The 14,778-nt window shown below is 50.5% G+C and overlaps 5 protein-coding genes across 5 annotated transcripts; all 5 read right to left on the reverse strand.

The window, feature by feature from the left end:
- Nucleotides 1–237: 237 nt before the first annotated feature.
- CC1G_07010 (other/FunK1 protein kinase) lies at nt 238–3,186 on the reverse strand (the record flags this gene model as incomplete). The annotated part of the gene is made up of 7 exons (XM_001831907.1): nt 238–1,023; nt 1,079–1,251; nt 1,308–2,097; nt 2,155–2,238; nt 2,296–2,367; nt 2,417–3,101; nt 3,158–3,186. 7 exons carry the CDS (start codon nt 3,184–3,186, stop codon nt 238–240), a joined length of 2,619 nt encoding a protein of 872 aa, XP_001831959.1.
- Nucleotides 3,187–3,800: 614 nt separating this feature from the next.
- CC1G_15108 (hypothetical protein) lies at nt 3,801–4,489 on the reverse strand (the record flags this gene model as incomplete). The annotated part of the gene is made up of 2 exons (XM_002910421.1): nt 3,801–3,862; nt 4,282–4,489. 2 exons carry the CDS (start codon nt 4,487–4,489, stop codon nt 3,801–3,803), a joined length of 270 nt encoding a protein of 89 aa, XP_002910467.1.
- A 337-nt stretch (nt 4,490–4,826) lies between these two features.
- Nucleotides 4,827–5,601, reverse strand: CC1G_15109 (hypothetical protein; the record flags this gene model as incomplete). The annotated part of the gene is made up of 2 exons (XM_002910422.1): nt 4,827–4,945; nt 5,439–5,601. The coding sequence occupies 2 exons, from the start codon at nt 5,599–5,601 to the stop codon at nt 4,827–4,829; spliced, it is 282 nt and encodes a 93-aa protein (XP_002910468.1).
- Nucleotides 5,602–7,424: 1,823 nt separating this feature from the next.
- CC1G_15110 (hypothetical protein) lies at nt 7,425–7,727 on the reverse strand (the record flags this gene model as incomplete). The annotated part of the gene is made up of 2 exons (XM_002910423.1): nt 7,425–7,588; nt 7,673–7,727. The coding sequence occupies 2 exons, from the start codon at nt 7,725–7,727 to the stop codon at nt 7,425–7,427; spliced, it is 219 nt and encodes a 72-aa protein (XP_002910469.1).
- A 3,402-nt stretch (nt 7,728–11,129) lies between these two features.
- On the reverse strand, nt 11,130–14,289 carry CC1G_07011 (other/FunK1 protein kinase; the record flags this gene model as incomplete). The annotated part of the gene is made up of 7 exons (XM_001831908.1): nt 11,130–12,128; nt 12,182–12,354; nt 12,416–13,199; nt 13,262–13,345; nt 13,400–13,471; nt 13,531–14,188; nt 14,252–14,289. The coding sequence occupies 7 exons, from the start codon at nt 14,287–14,289 to the stop codon at nt 11,130–11,132; spliced, it is 2,808 nt and encodes a 935-aa protein (XP_001831960.1).
- Between the last annotated feature and the right edge of the window lie 489 nt (nt 14,290–14,778).

Genomic DNA, 14,778 nt, shown 5'->3' on the forward strand with positions numbered 1-14,778 from the left:
AAGAGGGAAGCACAAGCGAGATTTTCTGGACAGACTCCTTTGTAGCTCTGACTTAAGCATCGATACATCAACGACTACTTCTCATAATCGTATTTTTAACAAACAGGATTGTGTAACTATGGCCAGCACTAAAGGTGTTTGAGAATCCTCCGTCCCGCGATAGAAACTCCGTCCAGCGATATGCGCATGATTATGAATCCATGTTCAAAGTGCTTGTTGAGAGAGACGGGAGCAACGCTAATAGCGGGCCCTCTTGAATGACCTTGATTCTTCCGGCTGGCCCTCGATGGCCTTCGTCATGGATCTAGTCCTCACCCCGGTGGTCCTCGGCACTGCATTCGACCTTCTAGTATTCGATTTGGACTTTGCTTTTCCCTTGGTCTTGCTCTGAACCTTGGCCTTTGGTTGGTTTGTGTCGTCCACTTCATTATCAATATCCTCCGCCTTTCTCTTCTTAGATCCATTCTCTGTGTTCCCTTCTTCTTGTATCTCCCAACCGATCTTCAGTTCCACTGACCTCCATGGATCCTGAGACTCTTCAAGAATGCTGAAAAAGACCTGGAAAGGCTTGCTGATGATGAATGAGTAGGACTCTGCAAGGTCCTGTTTGCCTTGCATGTTCCGGTCCCGATAGGCAGTGTACAGCTCTCGTCGAAGTATGTTGAGGGCAACCAGGAACGAGCGCGAGAGTTGTGGAGGAAAGAGAGGGGACAATTCATCACTGGCAGCAATGTTCGTTAGCAGGATGTGCTCTCGTGACCCGGCGTCTGGAATTTCCCCTTTGGTATCAAACGGGTTTTCAACAAAGCAGGGCGCGATGAACCACTTTACTCTCGCGATAGCCAGCCATAGCAAAATCCACCAGATCGATTCGAGATCGTGTTGATAATTGTGTATGACCGGTTTCCGTAGTGCGGAAGCGCTTGCCAAATGCTCGTCGACATTAGTGGAGCTTGACTGAGCTTCGGGAGGAAGAATATTGTATTGGCCCTGCATCTCCACCGCCATGAAAAATATAGTTCCCTGCGTGAGATAGTCAGATTTGATGGTTATGAATGAGCCTGCTAGATTGACTCACCGTCTTAGCTATAGCACTTGAAGAGTCAGGCTTGTCATTCGGGAACTTCTTCGCGTACTCAAGGTCGGATAGCTTGACCTGCCACTTCTGCTTCGACTCATCCCAAAAGGCCAGAATATTGCCGGGGCTGACATCGCGATGTACCCATCCCGCGCAAAACATCACTTGAAGAGCTGGGAAGATGGTCAGTTTAGACGTCGATAATGGAATTTGATACTAAAATACGCACCCAAAACGCATTGCTTCAGAATGTCAATCGCTTGACCGAGAATAGGAATCTCGGAGAGTGGAGTGTAGACGTCCGGACAAACATGACGAAACTGCTTCTTTGGAGGAAAGTTGTCTCGACAAGGACCCGCTGATCGGCCGGCTGGAGCATTGGGTTTCGAAGGTATTCGATACCTGGGACCCGGTCGATTTGTCTTGTAGTAGTCGACCAAATGCTCATCTTTGTCCGAGGCAGGGAAAAGAGTTGGATCGGCCCAGACTGTGGGAGCCACAGGGAGGGTAGGTTCGCTGGCAGAGGATCTCACAATACAGGCGAAAAGCTCCTTGAACCTTTCACCGTCCCCTAATAGCTCTGCAAGAGATGCCCTCTCTTCGTCGTCGAAGTCTTTTGCAATTGGGCGCGTTTGCCAGGGCTTGCTCGAATCGGTACCAAGTTCCTTGATGTCGGCAAACATATCCTTCTGTATTTCTCCCTCAGTACGTGCGTCGGCGTCCAAAGAGACATCTTTCAAAATCATGTCCTTTGTTCCTTCGACCTGGGCATAACCTTTGTCGGGATCAACTTGCTGAACCTTCCAAACACGAGTGCAACGGCCAGTAAGCGTGAGAGGGCGGCTTTGGAAAATGTTGCTTTGGGTTCGATAAAACGTGTCTTTGTCGTTGTCTCCATCCGCAGGGAACTTGTAGACGAAGCTACCGTCGCCCAGTACCTCCACAAGGGGATCGATACCCAACTGCTCGTCGGTAGCACAGAATAGGGCAATCATGATTTTAACGAACAAATCTGGCTGCTATTGAATGGTCTCAGCCTCGGCAATCATAGATATGTAGACCTCAAAATGACTCACCTCGACCATATTAAACGCCCGCGACTTTGCCGAGTGAGAGCGAGAGAAGTACCAAAGAGAGAACCCTCCATCCTCGATAGTGATCTAGAGACTTGCAATCAGTGAACTGGAAAAGGACGAGATGAGCTGGAACTGGCTTACTCCGAGCGTAAATTTGCGGCGTGCGTCCTCGTTCATGGCGTGGTTGGAATGCGAAACCATCTGCGCCCGATTCTGAGAACAAGTGTTAGCATAGTCATTGGAACGCAGACAACAGCCGTACCGTCATAACCATAATACCCGTGCGGGTTGTCTTGAATTCGAAAGCGACCATTACGTCGGTGATGCGCAGTTTCTCGTTCATGTTCTTCGTCATACAGGCATCGATCTTCTGGTCGCAACCAATGGTTTCCGAGTCCATCTTGTTTGCGCCACACATGCGGACGGAGTATCCATTTAACGCGACACCATCCACGTTGCGGAGAGCCTCACAAATGGCCTCACAGATCGAGGTCAGCGGTGCGAAGACATCTTTCTCGTGGTCTTTACTCTTTCCGCCCGCGCAGGGAGGTTTAAAGTCCTTCAAAGTATAATCGTATGGCGTTCCAGGTGCCGATTTCGCCTTAGACTTTGCTTTGGATTTGGCTTTCGACTTCGCTTTGGATTTGGCTTTGGATTTGGCTCTCGGATTTCCAGATGATGCCGTCGTTTCCTCTCGAGCTACGAGGACCTCCTTCTTGATCATATCCGAAAGTACATGCGATAGTACCTTGTCTTCAACCTTGGGGAGGTAGTGATCTATGAAAATCTCGACGTCGCAAACGAAGGTTTCTTTGTTCATAGCCCCTGCGATATCATAGCGGATCTTGGTCGTCTTTGCTTCGGCTGCTGCAATACGCTTTGGTTTACGGGGTGTGTCCTTGGTGATTGTCTTAGCCCCAGGCTTCTGCGGCGTGTGCTGGGGCGTGCTATGTAGAGTTCGGTCAGTGGCGACAAGATTAGGTGTGATGAATCCAATACATACTTGTGGGGAAAGGTCTTTAAACGCCCCATTGGAACGCTAACAAGAACTTGGGAGAATGCCTAAAAGGCTGTTGTGGATCTGTTGTATTTGGGAGATGAAGTGGATGTCGTGGTAGGAGGTCAAGAGGCGTTTCGTCGAGTTTGGGCTTTCGAACCGCATCAGTGTGTCTTTGATGGAGATACAATGCACATTCTGCCAATCAAGAAGGTTGGACCCACAGTCACATGATCCGTTAGGACCACGCGCGTCCTTCCTACCTCCATTATCCTGGTCCAAACCTCCTCCCCAGATAACCAGTGACTTGTCTTTAATTACGAAAGTTAATAGTCATGTTTATAGCATTGAAATAGTCTAGTACTTGTACCGACGAACGCCATTTATCGCGCTTACTGTGAATTGAACCTCCGTCATCCTGCCTTCGACCCATGGCCTGTGTGAATCCTGCCAGGGAGTTCCCGCCAACCTTACAGGCGTCCTCCATTATCCAAACCTCGTCCCCAATTACCGGTGACTCGTTTTTATTTAGCATATTGAATAATATGTACATCGGGACCACACTCAATCATTCCGTTAGGTCGTCGTAACCCGCGTTTACTCAGACTGCCACGATGCCAGTGGCATGCAAACCTCTGACTGCCCCACGTCAGCCCGATCTCTGGTAAATGAGGGATGGTCCACGAAGGTCGTGTACTCTGTGGCACATATCTAAAACGACCCAGATTCGTCAGCTTTTCAAGCCAGACCCGTGCGTCGTGACCAATCGCTTGATGAGTGAACCTCTCATCCAAAAAGAAACCTACTTACGAGTAAAGTGTATCCCTATACACTGCCTTGCCGCGTATAGATGAATGTTCGGTTTCAATTAGATGAAGCTACATACGATACATGGAGCAACTAATGAAACCCTTCGTAACAGTAAATTCGACTACCCAGAACCCCATGCATAGGCGACCACCTGAGCGAGAAACAAAGAGGGATCCATATTGTCGCCACCCCTCTTCAACTCTGGCCCAATCCCACAAATCAAAACCAACACTACCCTCCTCGAAACATCCATATGCATCCTCACGGCGCCCAACACTCCCTCCTCGTCTGAAAGTTATCCATATTACCCTTATACCTACGCAAGATGGATATTAAAGATCCTCCCGGGATTCCTGTTGGATTCCTGCCTACATTTCCAACAACGCTCCCTCGCAACTCGCAGCTATCGCTCCCTCGATCCGCTCTGGTCGACCCAGCTATCCGAATCCAGGTTCGAACTTCTTCGAAGACTTCTCCAAAGTCCATATGGGAAGCATTGACGGTTGATCCATGTTTGAAGACCGACATCGTTTCTCACCCAGCGTTCTATTGGTTCTGTGCATCGAGCGCTTCCCGTCGGCCACATCCCCCACCCCTACCCTGCTTTCTCGACCAATACCAGCTTCTTAGAGCGCCTACATACCAGAAACGGAACAAGGTGTTCTTTGAAGTTTAATCCACGTTACCTCCCCCCTCCTCGTCATCACCCTCAACCCTTCCCGTCGTCAGCCCTTCTACCGCCCTCCTCATTACATATCCACGAACGCACCCTTCAAGTACAACGCGAAAAGCTTCTGCTTCTTGGACTAACGCTGCGTCGCTGCTCATGCATCATGATCAGGTTACCCATTGATCCTTGTGATCCCTACCTTGAAATCCTAGTGTTCCAATAGTCGTATGTACTCGAGTACATCAGTAGCGTCGTGTTCTCCCCGTTCTCCGCGGAGCAATCACACGAGTGACGAGCACGTTCGTTATCGCATTCTGGTAAGTAAGTGTTCCGTAAGAAAGTCGCCGTGTTGCACCATTCGAGCCCGAGTCCCGTGGCTAGTCCATAGAGGGTATGCAGTCCAGTGGTAGATGGACAGCGTGAATGTTGGGGGTATGTCCAGACATAAGTATGTTCGACGTTCGACGACAGCAGGTATGCCTACAAACGTCCGACATGTGTTGGACATCCCCGATTCGAGGGTGTTGGCGTAGGGCGTACCGTATACGTGCATCAGCAGATGACCGGCCACTCGTGATGGTGAAGAGACAACGAGGCGCCCCGAGCCAGCGAGAGCCAGTCAGTCGTCCGCTCGTGAGCAAGGAGCATCCGAATAACTCGTCAACGGTAGCTAGCACCAGCGAAGCCTTAGCGCTCCGCAGCAAAAGCCCGATGCCAGCAGAGAGCCCCACACCAGTACCAGCAGACAACCCTTACCAGCACCAGCAAAGAGCCCAGACCAGCACTTTGTAGCATCAGTCTACGCACTCCTGGCATCCCGCTTCCGATACCACTCAGGTACCCAGGGTTCCCCCAGCACCCCAAACCCCCGAGCCACAACATCGGGAATTTGGAAACCACCAGTCACACCACCGGAAAACCGCGACGGACCTGCGATGTGGCGCTCCAATCCGTACACGAGGGCGGTCATGTGTCCCCTCTCGCCCCTCGCAAGCTGGGAATCGCCGAATCATAATCCTAGCGTCTGGGAGTCGTCAACTGGAGGATTAACGAGACAGGGAGAGAGGAGGAACGAGGACTTGGAGTTAGGCGCATAGCGAGGGCGTGTGAGAGGCGATGATGACGATGACGTCGGGGATCCCAATCGGGAATGAAGGCGGGCCGCGGTAATTCCCGAAATGGAAATAAGGCGGTTGACAGAAAGAGCGCGCCGATGCGGACGGCGGTAGTCGACAGCGATAGAGGTTGACAACGGAGCCGTAAGAAGATATGACCCCTCTCCTTAACCCCTCTGAAGCGGTTTGGTGAAATTCAAGACCTACCGAGGGCTAGGATACCAAAGCATTTCCTAAACGGTTTAGTATAGTGTTCAGGGGGTAGAATAGGCTAGTAAAACATTTGGGGATGCGTATAGCTCTCGGGCATTGGCAGAGCATTTAGGTATTAGTAAGTCACCAGAAGGGCTAGCGTAACATTCGTAGGAAACCCAAAACGAAACCAGGAAATGGAAGATTTCAGAGAGCGCACCTATAGACCGGTTTGGTTGTCCCGACTCCGTGTTCCCGCCTTCATCTCCGCGTCTTTTCATCGCACCACCATCTTCATCGCGCCACCACATCCCGCCTAGACGATCACCCCCAAGCCACCCCAGGGCGAACAGAATATCCCGACGAGGCGAGATGGATGAAAATTAAGTATGAGGGTGATGGTGATATGAGATGTGAAGGTGAGACAGCGGGACGCAAATGAGGGTGTACCCTAGGTGTATCGTGCAATGTCGTAAACCAGACGGAGGTGCAGCCGAGGTCGGGAAACAGCAATGCCGACGTGACTATCAAGAACGTCAAATTCTCTTCTGCGTTTGTCGGGGAGCAGAGCGTGGATAGACATGTTCGTCAGTGTCGGCCCCGAGTCGATAACAGTCGTCGTCGTTCTCCGTACGTAGTGCTGGCATCCAATCCAGGCCTTCCATGACAGCGTCCCGGCGATCAACAACGATGCCAGCCGACGTCGAAGAAAAATCAAGTCGCAGCGTTGATGGGTTAAACGTCGAATTGTAAATGTTTTCATCTCATGGATTCGCCGAGAGCTGGCCTAGACGTCCTCATCTGTTCGATGACGGCGAGCACGATGGATACGTAGAATCAGGATGGATATACAGGGAAATATCCCGAGAAACCCAAGATTTTAATAGAATGTAGTACACACCCTTGGAGGAATAGCACCCATCAACCAACCCAATAGAGCTAATCGCGCGGCAATCCATCACCCGACCCCAACAGTCCCGATCCCCATCGCATAGTCCCTAACGTAGAGGTAGAAGCACGAGGCCCGAGTCGCATGGTGAGCTATAGCCTTGAGAAGGTGAGTACGTGCAACGAGGAAAGGCTATCCATCCCGGGAGGCAAAGAGAAACAAGAGCGAAAGCAAAAACGGCGGGTTCATAAAACCTAGAGGGAGGATGGTGGAAAGCAAAACAATCGAGGGCGAAGAAGAAAGGAAGGGGAAGCAAGAATGCGAAAGCGCCAACCCCACCCACCCACTGTGGGTTTATAAGAACCAACCCACCCCTCGAACCCGACCACGCAGCAGCAACGTTGCAGTCAGAGCAACGGATAAGACGAGTGGATCGCAACTCGTCGTCGCATTATCAACGACTAATCGACGACAAGGACGGGGTCTGTAATCTGATCCTATATCCGAAGCCACTTCGTCCTACCCTTTCTGCTCGCCTTACCCTTGAAACGGCCTAATCGATGATGGTGATCTGTGCGGAAAGGGTAAAAACGAGGGTTAGGCAAGCCTCGTTGCGTTGGGGTTGGTCCGAAGATACCTCGAATCCGCACCTCGAGCTGGTGGGTGCACACACAGTGGACCATAGATGGAGTGAACGTGGTGGAAAAGATTGTTCTCGGAGTTTGGGTTACCCTTGTCCTGGCTTATCGAGGGCATGAGGCCTGTCATCGTGCATGTGAGCAGTGGATGGGCGTCTAACAGAGTTCTTGGCGTAAGGGTTCACAAGTCTGCAGATGAACGCGTACAGATGGTGGGGAAGGCTGGTTTGTGGCCAAACCGCGCCAAACGCGTCGTCGACATCGCCCAGCGGTGTTGAACGCGTTCAGTGGCGCGCAACCTCCTTCCATGAGAGATTCATCATCCTATGATTGTCGAATATATCGTGATTGTCCTGAAAGGTGGGGAGAACAGATAGAATTGGCGGTCGACGACGCGGCTGGATGTGGTTTGGGTGGAAGAGTCCCCCGCCCGATAATCCCGATGACCGGAACGCGCCTTTGCTTGACGTTGTTTGGTTTGAAGGGTGTCGGCTCCTCGCCAGCGGCTCGGAGGGGGCTTGGAGAATACCCTTCTCCCAATGCACTTGAATCTACTATGCGGACTGAGCTACAACAACTTCATTCATCCTCAAGATAAGTGGGCTGAGCGCGCGAGGCTCAAACCCCTGAATTTCTCCACGATTCAAACACAATGGAAGCTCGTTAACGACTGGAGAGGTCCGCCTCCGTCTCCGTCGTTATCATGTATTTACAACTCATAAGGCAGGTCTCCAGAGTTCTCAACGTGAATTCTCTGTGTGTCAGTTCATACCCCCAGTCGCGATCGACCGGCTAGCGATCATTGGGTATATAACGTGGTCGAGGGTGCTGAATGGATCATGGCTCGAACTTGGACCAATTCTTCGTCCTTGCGTAGCTCTACGTCCGTGCTTACTACCGCGTACCGTTTCTCAATCCCGACGTCGCGATCGTTGAGTGGGAGCTCTGGATCTGGGAGTTCGGTTGTCGGCTTAGGGGCCGTTGTGGGTGTACTCCGGGGTCTGATTTATCGCACGTCGAAAAGGTAGAGTCTCGTGGTTCAAGAGATCATATGCGACGAGGGCTTATAGGACCAGGAGAATAGGATCGTGGGAGGATACTCATATTTAACTCATGAGAAGAATAACGACACAGGGTAGGTATACTACATTCCACCCCAGTCCTCCTGATTCTCACTTCTCGCTCCCTTCTACCTCATAACACCACCCCGGGCAAACCATACCGCGATGAGATGCATCGACCGCAACTCTAATTTTAAGAACGCGGTGTTCCCAAAGGCTGGACGCGCCCTGATCGTCGCATTCCCACATCACTTCGAGTCACTTCGAACACTGGGTGGTATAACTTTCTGACAGTCTAGGTTAGCGCTGGTATAGCCTTCTGACATGGAAATATATAACTTTCTGTCAGACGAGTTTGTGTATGCACGTCGCCGAGGGCATTAATTATTCGAGTAGACTACTCGAAATGCTATATGAGCAGGTGTAAAGATATCGTGATATTGCAAAACATCAAGATGCTATAAGTGTACCTAGATATAGATAGAAACCCCTGACACTGTGCGGGAGCCGAGACAATGGCAGACTGATCTAGACGGCAGTGAGGAAAACGACAAGACCATGAATGACTAGACTATGAAAGAGGATCGGTGTGGTGACTGCCAGTGGAGTAGCACCTCAGATTCTACCCCCCAATCCAAGGATTTTCGTCAGATCTTTCCGACCCAAGTGGATAAAGACTCATGCGTGCTTGATGGAGTCTGGTTCTCTCCGACAGCTCAAGCTTCCAGTCAATCTAGGATAACAGAACAATGTTGACCCTTTCTCTGACTCTCTCTCTCGTCTTTGAATTCTTCCATATACACACCAATATGAACACACTGATAACACGCATGTAGAAGTCCCATCCAAACAACACCTCGGGAAATACAAACTCAAAAACGCCGGCGGGAGGACTAGAAGTTACCGCGAGGCACGCCCCTACTCGAATTGATGATAACGGAGAAATACAGATCCCCCTTCCAAATAGGGGCAACAATGGCCAATCAATTCGAAGTTCGAAGCTTCTTTCCTTGGGGACTTGACTCTATCACTCTAGATGGAAACCTGAGTCGGATGAAGGAACAAGACTCGTAATCGCGTGGAATGTCAGAACCATAGGTTACGATATGAAAATTCGAGTCCCAGGCAGACCCTTGAAGCCGTCGAGGGGTCGCCACCGGGAGAATACCGGTGGTCTCGAGACCATTGTCGATTCTTCTTGCCTTGGTACTTAGTGGTGTACTCAGTAGCGCCCTCAATCCTGGGATACGCTCTTGACATTGCGAAAACTGCGATCTACTACCCGGAAGGGAGATTGATAAACATCAAGAGGGACGATGGAGAAAACCACCGAGCCTGAGCGAGTCACTGTTATGCGAACGAAATCCTATAAGAACGACGGTGAGCGGGCCAAATACTACCCTTCCCTGATCTCTTAATGTGTACCCACGCACAGCTGAAACGCCGTCCCTTCTCAAGACTCGCGCTCCCTATCCCACCTCGCAGCTACCAGATTCCCATGACTCTTCTACCTACGCAGTTTCGGCACCTCCTAATGCCCATAAACCCGCAAACCCCATACACGTTCGCGTGTCAATCATATCGTGTTCCATACGGGCTCAAGAGCATAGACGACAACTCCTATGGCATCACGGATTTCGATAGGAAGAGAGTCTGGATTATGAATAGGTCAGGGTATTTATGTGACTGCATCTGAACTCGTGCTATGGAGAAGTTTGAACTGTGTGGAGACTTTCTAACTGGATATAGGGAACAATGGACTTTTTGAAATGACGCGAAGCCCGAAGATAGCCATTCGATGAAGTCTGGAAGACAATTGTCAGCCATTAAAGCGGTTGGGATTCGGAATTCAGAAGTATGATTCAGGGTATCCCGGGTTAAGAGGATCGCGTTCGGAATGAGGACATTGGTGAGTAATCCTTATGTGTTCGAAAACAAAAACTGTGCTGCGCACTGGACCCTCGAAAGTCCTCTAGTCCTCGGAGAAAAGGGAAATGCATCCATATTGTGACTCCAGTCGGGAGTCGGGTTCGAACTTCTTGATGCGACCCGCCATTGACCTGCGGCTATTGAAATTGGGACGAGTCAGACAAGCAATACCCTATAGTTAGATTACACGTACGTAGTGACGATAATCTCAAAAGGCAGACGGAGACGACGTCTCATGCCATGAGTTTCCGCTGCACAAATTTGTCGGAGGCTGATCACCGCCTACCCTTCTCAGAGCCACGGACCGATTATGTGCCAATTTTGTCCAAGTGCGATGCGCACGATGAAGTGGGAAGTGGATAGCTAAGTGCGACCTACATGAATTGCATCTCAGGAGTTACTTGGCTGTAGCGCAAGCGGGCCACGGTAGCACGCTTCTCACCTTAGGTCCGCAGGGAGTTCTTTTACTGAAGTAGTTGGGACAGCCGTTGATCGATGTATGGGTTTTATCATTCAAATTTGTGACCAGCACCAGCTAACCAAGAGCAATACACGTCGAGTTGACTACATCTGTACAACAGAAGTCCCGTCCAGGGGCATTGAATGATAATGACGTTCCAGAACCAAAATACTTCGTCTCCTCCGAGGGAGGGAAGTGTACAAGCAATAGATCATTAACGACGAGCTCTCTTCGAAGGCTTAGGTCCACCGTGATCGACTTTCTTCGATTTCTCTTGAGGTTTGGCAGCCGATCTCGCCTTGCCTGCACCTCCAGCCTGGGTCATCGACCTAGTCGTTGGCCCGTTCTCTCTCTGGATCCTGGCTGAAGCCCTCTTTCCCTCTTCGACACCCTTCTGCGGTTCTTCAGGCCCATCACTCGCCTCCTCTTGCTCTGGGACCAAGGTGAATGTTACCTTCTTTACACTGCCTCTGCTGAGTGTGCTCGTCGCAGTTCCTTCTTCGTAGTCCTTCTCTACATCAAGGGCGAAAGTGACCTTCTTCACCCCAATCACACTCGTGTCTTCTGCTTCCAACTCATCCGTCGCCTTTCGCTTTTGCAACAAACCCGAATCGGGCTCTCGTTCTGTCAGTCCATGTCCATCTTCTCCCCCTTTACGTGTCACATCCTGCTCGGCGAGTAGCTCAATTGCATTCCATTTCTCCCTGGACCCTTCGATCTTCTGGAAAAACTTTTGGAAGGCCGTACTCATGATGTAGGAGTAGGTACCAAGGTCATCCTGCTTTCCTTCGACGTTGCGTTTCCTGTACTCAGAAACCAAGTCCTTGCGGAGTCGATCGAGGGCGAAAGTGAAATCAGGCTTCATCTCTTCCGGGAGCGATGGGCGGAAGTTCTTGTCAGTCAGGAGGCTGGTTGTGAGAGCAAGCTTTCGGCTTTTGAGATGCGCCTCAGCCTCCTTTTTCCCTAAATATCCAGCCTGAAAGATGGCATCGGCGAACAATTGTGGAAGGGTTCGATTTACTCTCGCCGTCGAAAGCCAGAGAAAGAGCCACCAAAACGGCTCCAGATCATGCTGGAAGGTGTGCATCACGAACTTCCCAAGCTGAGAAAGGCTATCCAGGTCCTCTTCATCGGAAATGACCTCATCAATGAAGTCCTGAGGGAGCAGGAGAGCGCCATCCTGGATCTCAACAGCCATGAAGAACGGTGTTCCCTGTAAAACGTTGAGACTCTAGTCTCTCAATCTAAACCAAGCAATGTACTCACTGTCTTGGGTATACCACTCGACATACGGCCTTTCTTGCCTGGGAATTTCTTCGCGTACTTGAGATCGGATAATTTGACTTGCCATTTTTTCTTTGATCCATCCCACCAGGCAAGGATATTCCCCGCGCTAATATCGCGGTGCACCCATCCCGCACAGAAGATGAGTCGGAGCACTATATGACAAAAAGGGTTAATGTTGTTGAGCATACAAGAAGGAGAGAAGGGATGATGCACCATCGAGGCATTGCTTCAAGACGTCGACAGCCTCTCCTAAGGTGGAGATGTTGGAAAGCGGTGTGTAAACACGCTCAAAGATGTAAAGACACCGCTTCTTGGGCACTATTTCTCCTAGAGTTCGCTTCTCCGCGTGCTTGGTCTCATCGCAAGACTTCTGAATTCCAGGGGTCGGTCGTATCGTCTGGAAAGGATTAACAGACAAGGTATCGAGCTCTGAAACCGGGAATATAGTGTCATCAGCCCAAACTTGGGGAGCTACAGAATGTCCGGGCGGCCGGATGGCTGTTGCGATTATGCGAGAAAATAAGTCCTTCCATCTCTCGCCGCCGCCTTCAAAGAGGTCTTCTAGGAAGGCTTTGTGTTCGTCAGCAAAACCCTTCACCATGGGATGCTCTCTCCATGGATTCTCGGTGTCCTCCTTCAGTTTCTCAATGTCGCTGAAAATCCTTTCCTGTATGTCCGTCTCAGTGGGGGTGTCGGCGTCCAGCGATACGTCCTTCAAGATCATGTCCTCGACACCAGCGACTTGGAGGTAGTCATTCTTCGGGTCCACGAGCTCAACTTGCCAAATCCGAGTGGAACGACCCGCGAGACCGAGGGACCGTGATTCGAAAATGGAGTGCTTGGTCCGGTAGTGCTTGGCCTCGGGGCAGTCGTCGCTTGCAGGGAACGTGTAGATGAAGTTGTAGTCATTTGTTAGCTGTACAAGCGGGTCGAATCCAAGCTGCTCGTCGGTGGCACAAAACAGGGATATCATGATCTTGACATAAAGGTCTGCGTGCTAATTTCCATGAAGCATGTGAGCTTTCTAGTGGAGGTGTTAGGTCGAGAAGGAAAACGAACCTCAACCATACTGAACGACCTTGCTTTCACGGAGTGAGAGCGGGAGCAGTACCATAGGGAAACGCGGTCGTCTTCAATCGTTATCTAGGACTTCACGTTAGCACGTAGACACAATATGTGGGCTTGGTTACCACTTACCCCGAGGATAAAGGTGCGTCGAGCATCGTCGTTCATGGCGTGGTTGAAATGAGATACTATCTGCAGGCGATTCTAAAGAAGCTTGCGTGTTAGTACCTATCCAACTCAAAGGGTCGCACAGAAGCCCATACCTCCTTTACTTTGGCCCGCTTCGCTTTGAACTCGAACGCAACAGCAACATCGGTAATCCGAAGTTGCCATTTCTTATTCTTGGTCATACAGGCATCGATTTTGTGGTTCCCACCGTTGATTCGAGATCTCAACGGATTATCGCCGCACATGCGAATGACATAGCCATTGGGCTTGATACCTGCCTCCCGTTTGAGAATGTTGCAAATCGCCGCACCGATCGCGGTCAAGGGCTTGAACGTCTTATTCTCCAACGCCCTATCATTGTCGCCGGTCGTCTCCATTGTGCAGGGTGGCTTGAACGATTTGAATACATGTGAATAGGGCTCAGGTGGTGGCGAGGGTGGAGTGGCACCCGATGTCGTCTCTACTGGTGTGGTGGCTGAAGATCCAGTCGTCTGGCGAGGGACAAGGACCTTTCTCTTCTGAAGGCCCTCAAGTACGAGTGCATGAGTCTCATCTTTGACCTCTGGGAGATAGTGGTCCATGAAGATGTCCACTTCGCAAACGAAAATCTCTCTGTTCATCGCCAACCCAACCTCATAGCGAATCAATGTCGTCTTCGCTTCTGCAGCTGCAAGTGGTCGTGCTTCACGCGGTGTTTCAGTCACATTAGGTACAGTTGCTATACCACATTTCTGCGGTGTATGTTGGGGTGTCCTATCAGTAGTATTGTCAGATATTTTTGCACACGGAGGGCCATGTTTGGTTTGAAGAACGTACTCATAATTCGGGTAGGTATTACTACGCTCCGTTGGCATGACGGGCGCCGTTTGCGTGTCAAGAGTGAAAGGTGTGGACTGGATGTTCTCTTTGGCTAGTTACCAAGGTAGTGGCAAGAGGTTAAGAGGCGTTTTGTGCAGGAGTGTGAACAAGTCCCCTTGGGTCAGCATTGATCGTTCATCATTGTCGAGGCAATTGATTTAGTAATTGTTACTCACGCCAAGCTCAATCTTGATCGCGATTTCTCCTGTGGCATTTGTGCTGAAGATTTCACGGAAACTGCACATCATTGGATATACTCGTACAGATTCATGGTCGGAAACCTTACTGACTTAGAGGACGATTACCTTCTCCGACTAGAGTCTGGTTCACAAGACTAACTCAACGCCATTCATAATCCGCTTGTTAGAATGAGCAAGGAAGGTCACGGTACTGTAACCACATTGCGGAAGACGTTGGTACCTTCGCCATGAGCAAGAAGTACAAATGTCCCGGGAGGCTCTGATCCAGGATCTGAATGTATCCGT

The sequence above is a fragment of the Coprinopsis cinerea genome, assembly GCF_000182895.1.
Source record: "Coprinopsis cinerea okayama7#130 chromosome 9 map unlocalized cont3.9, whole genome shotgun sequence".
Lineage (NCBI taxonomy): Eukaryota > Fungi > Basidiomycota > Agaricomycetes > Agaricales > Psathyrellaceae > Coprinopsis > Coprinopsis cinerea.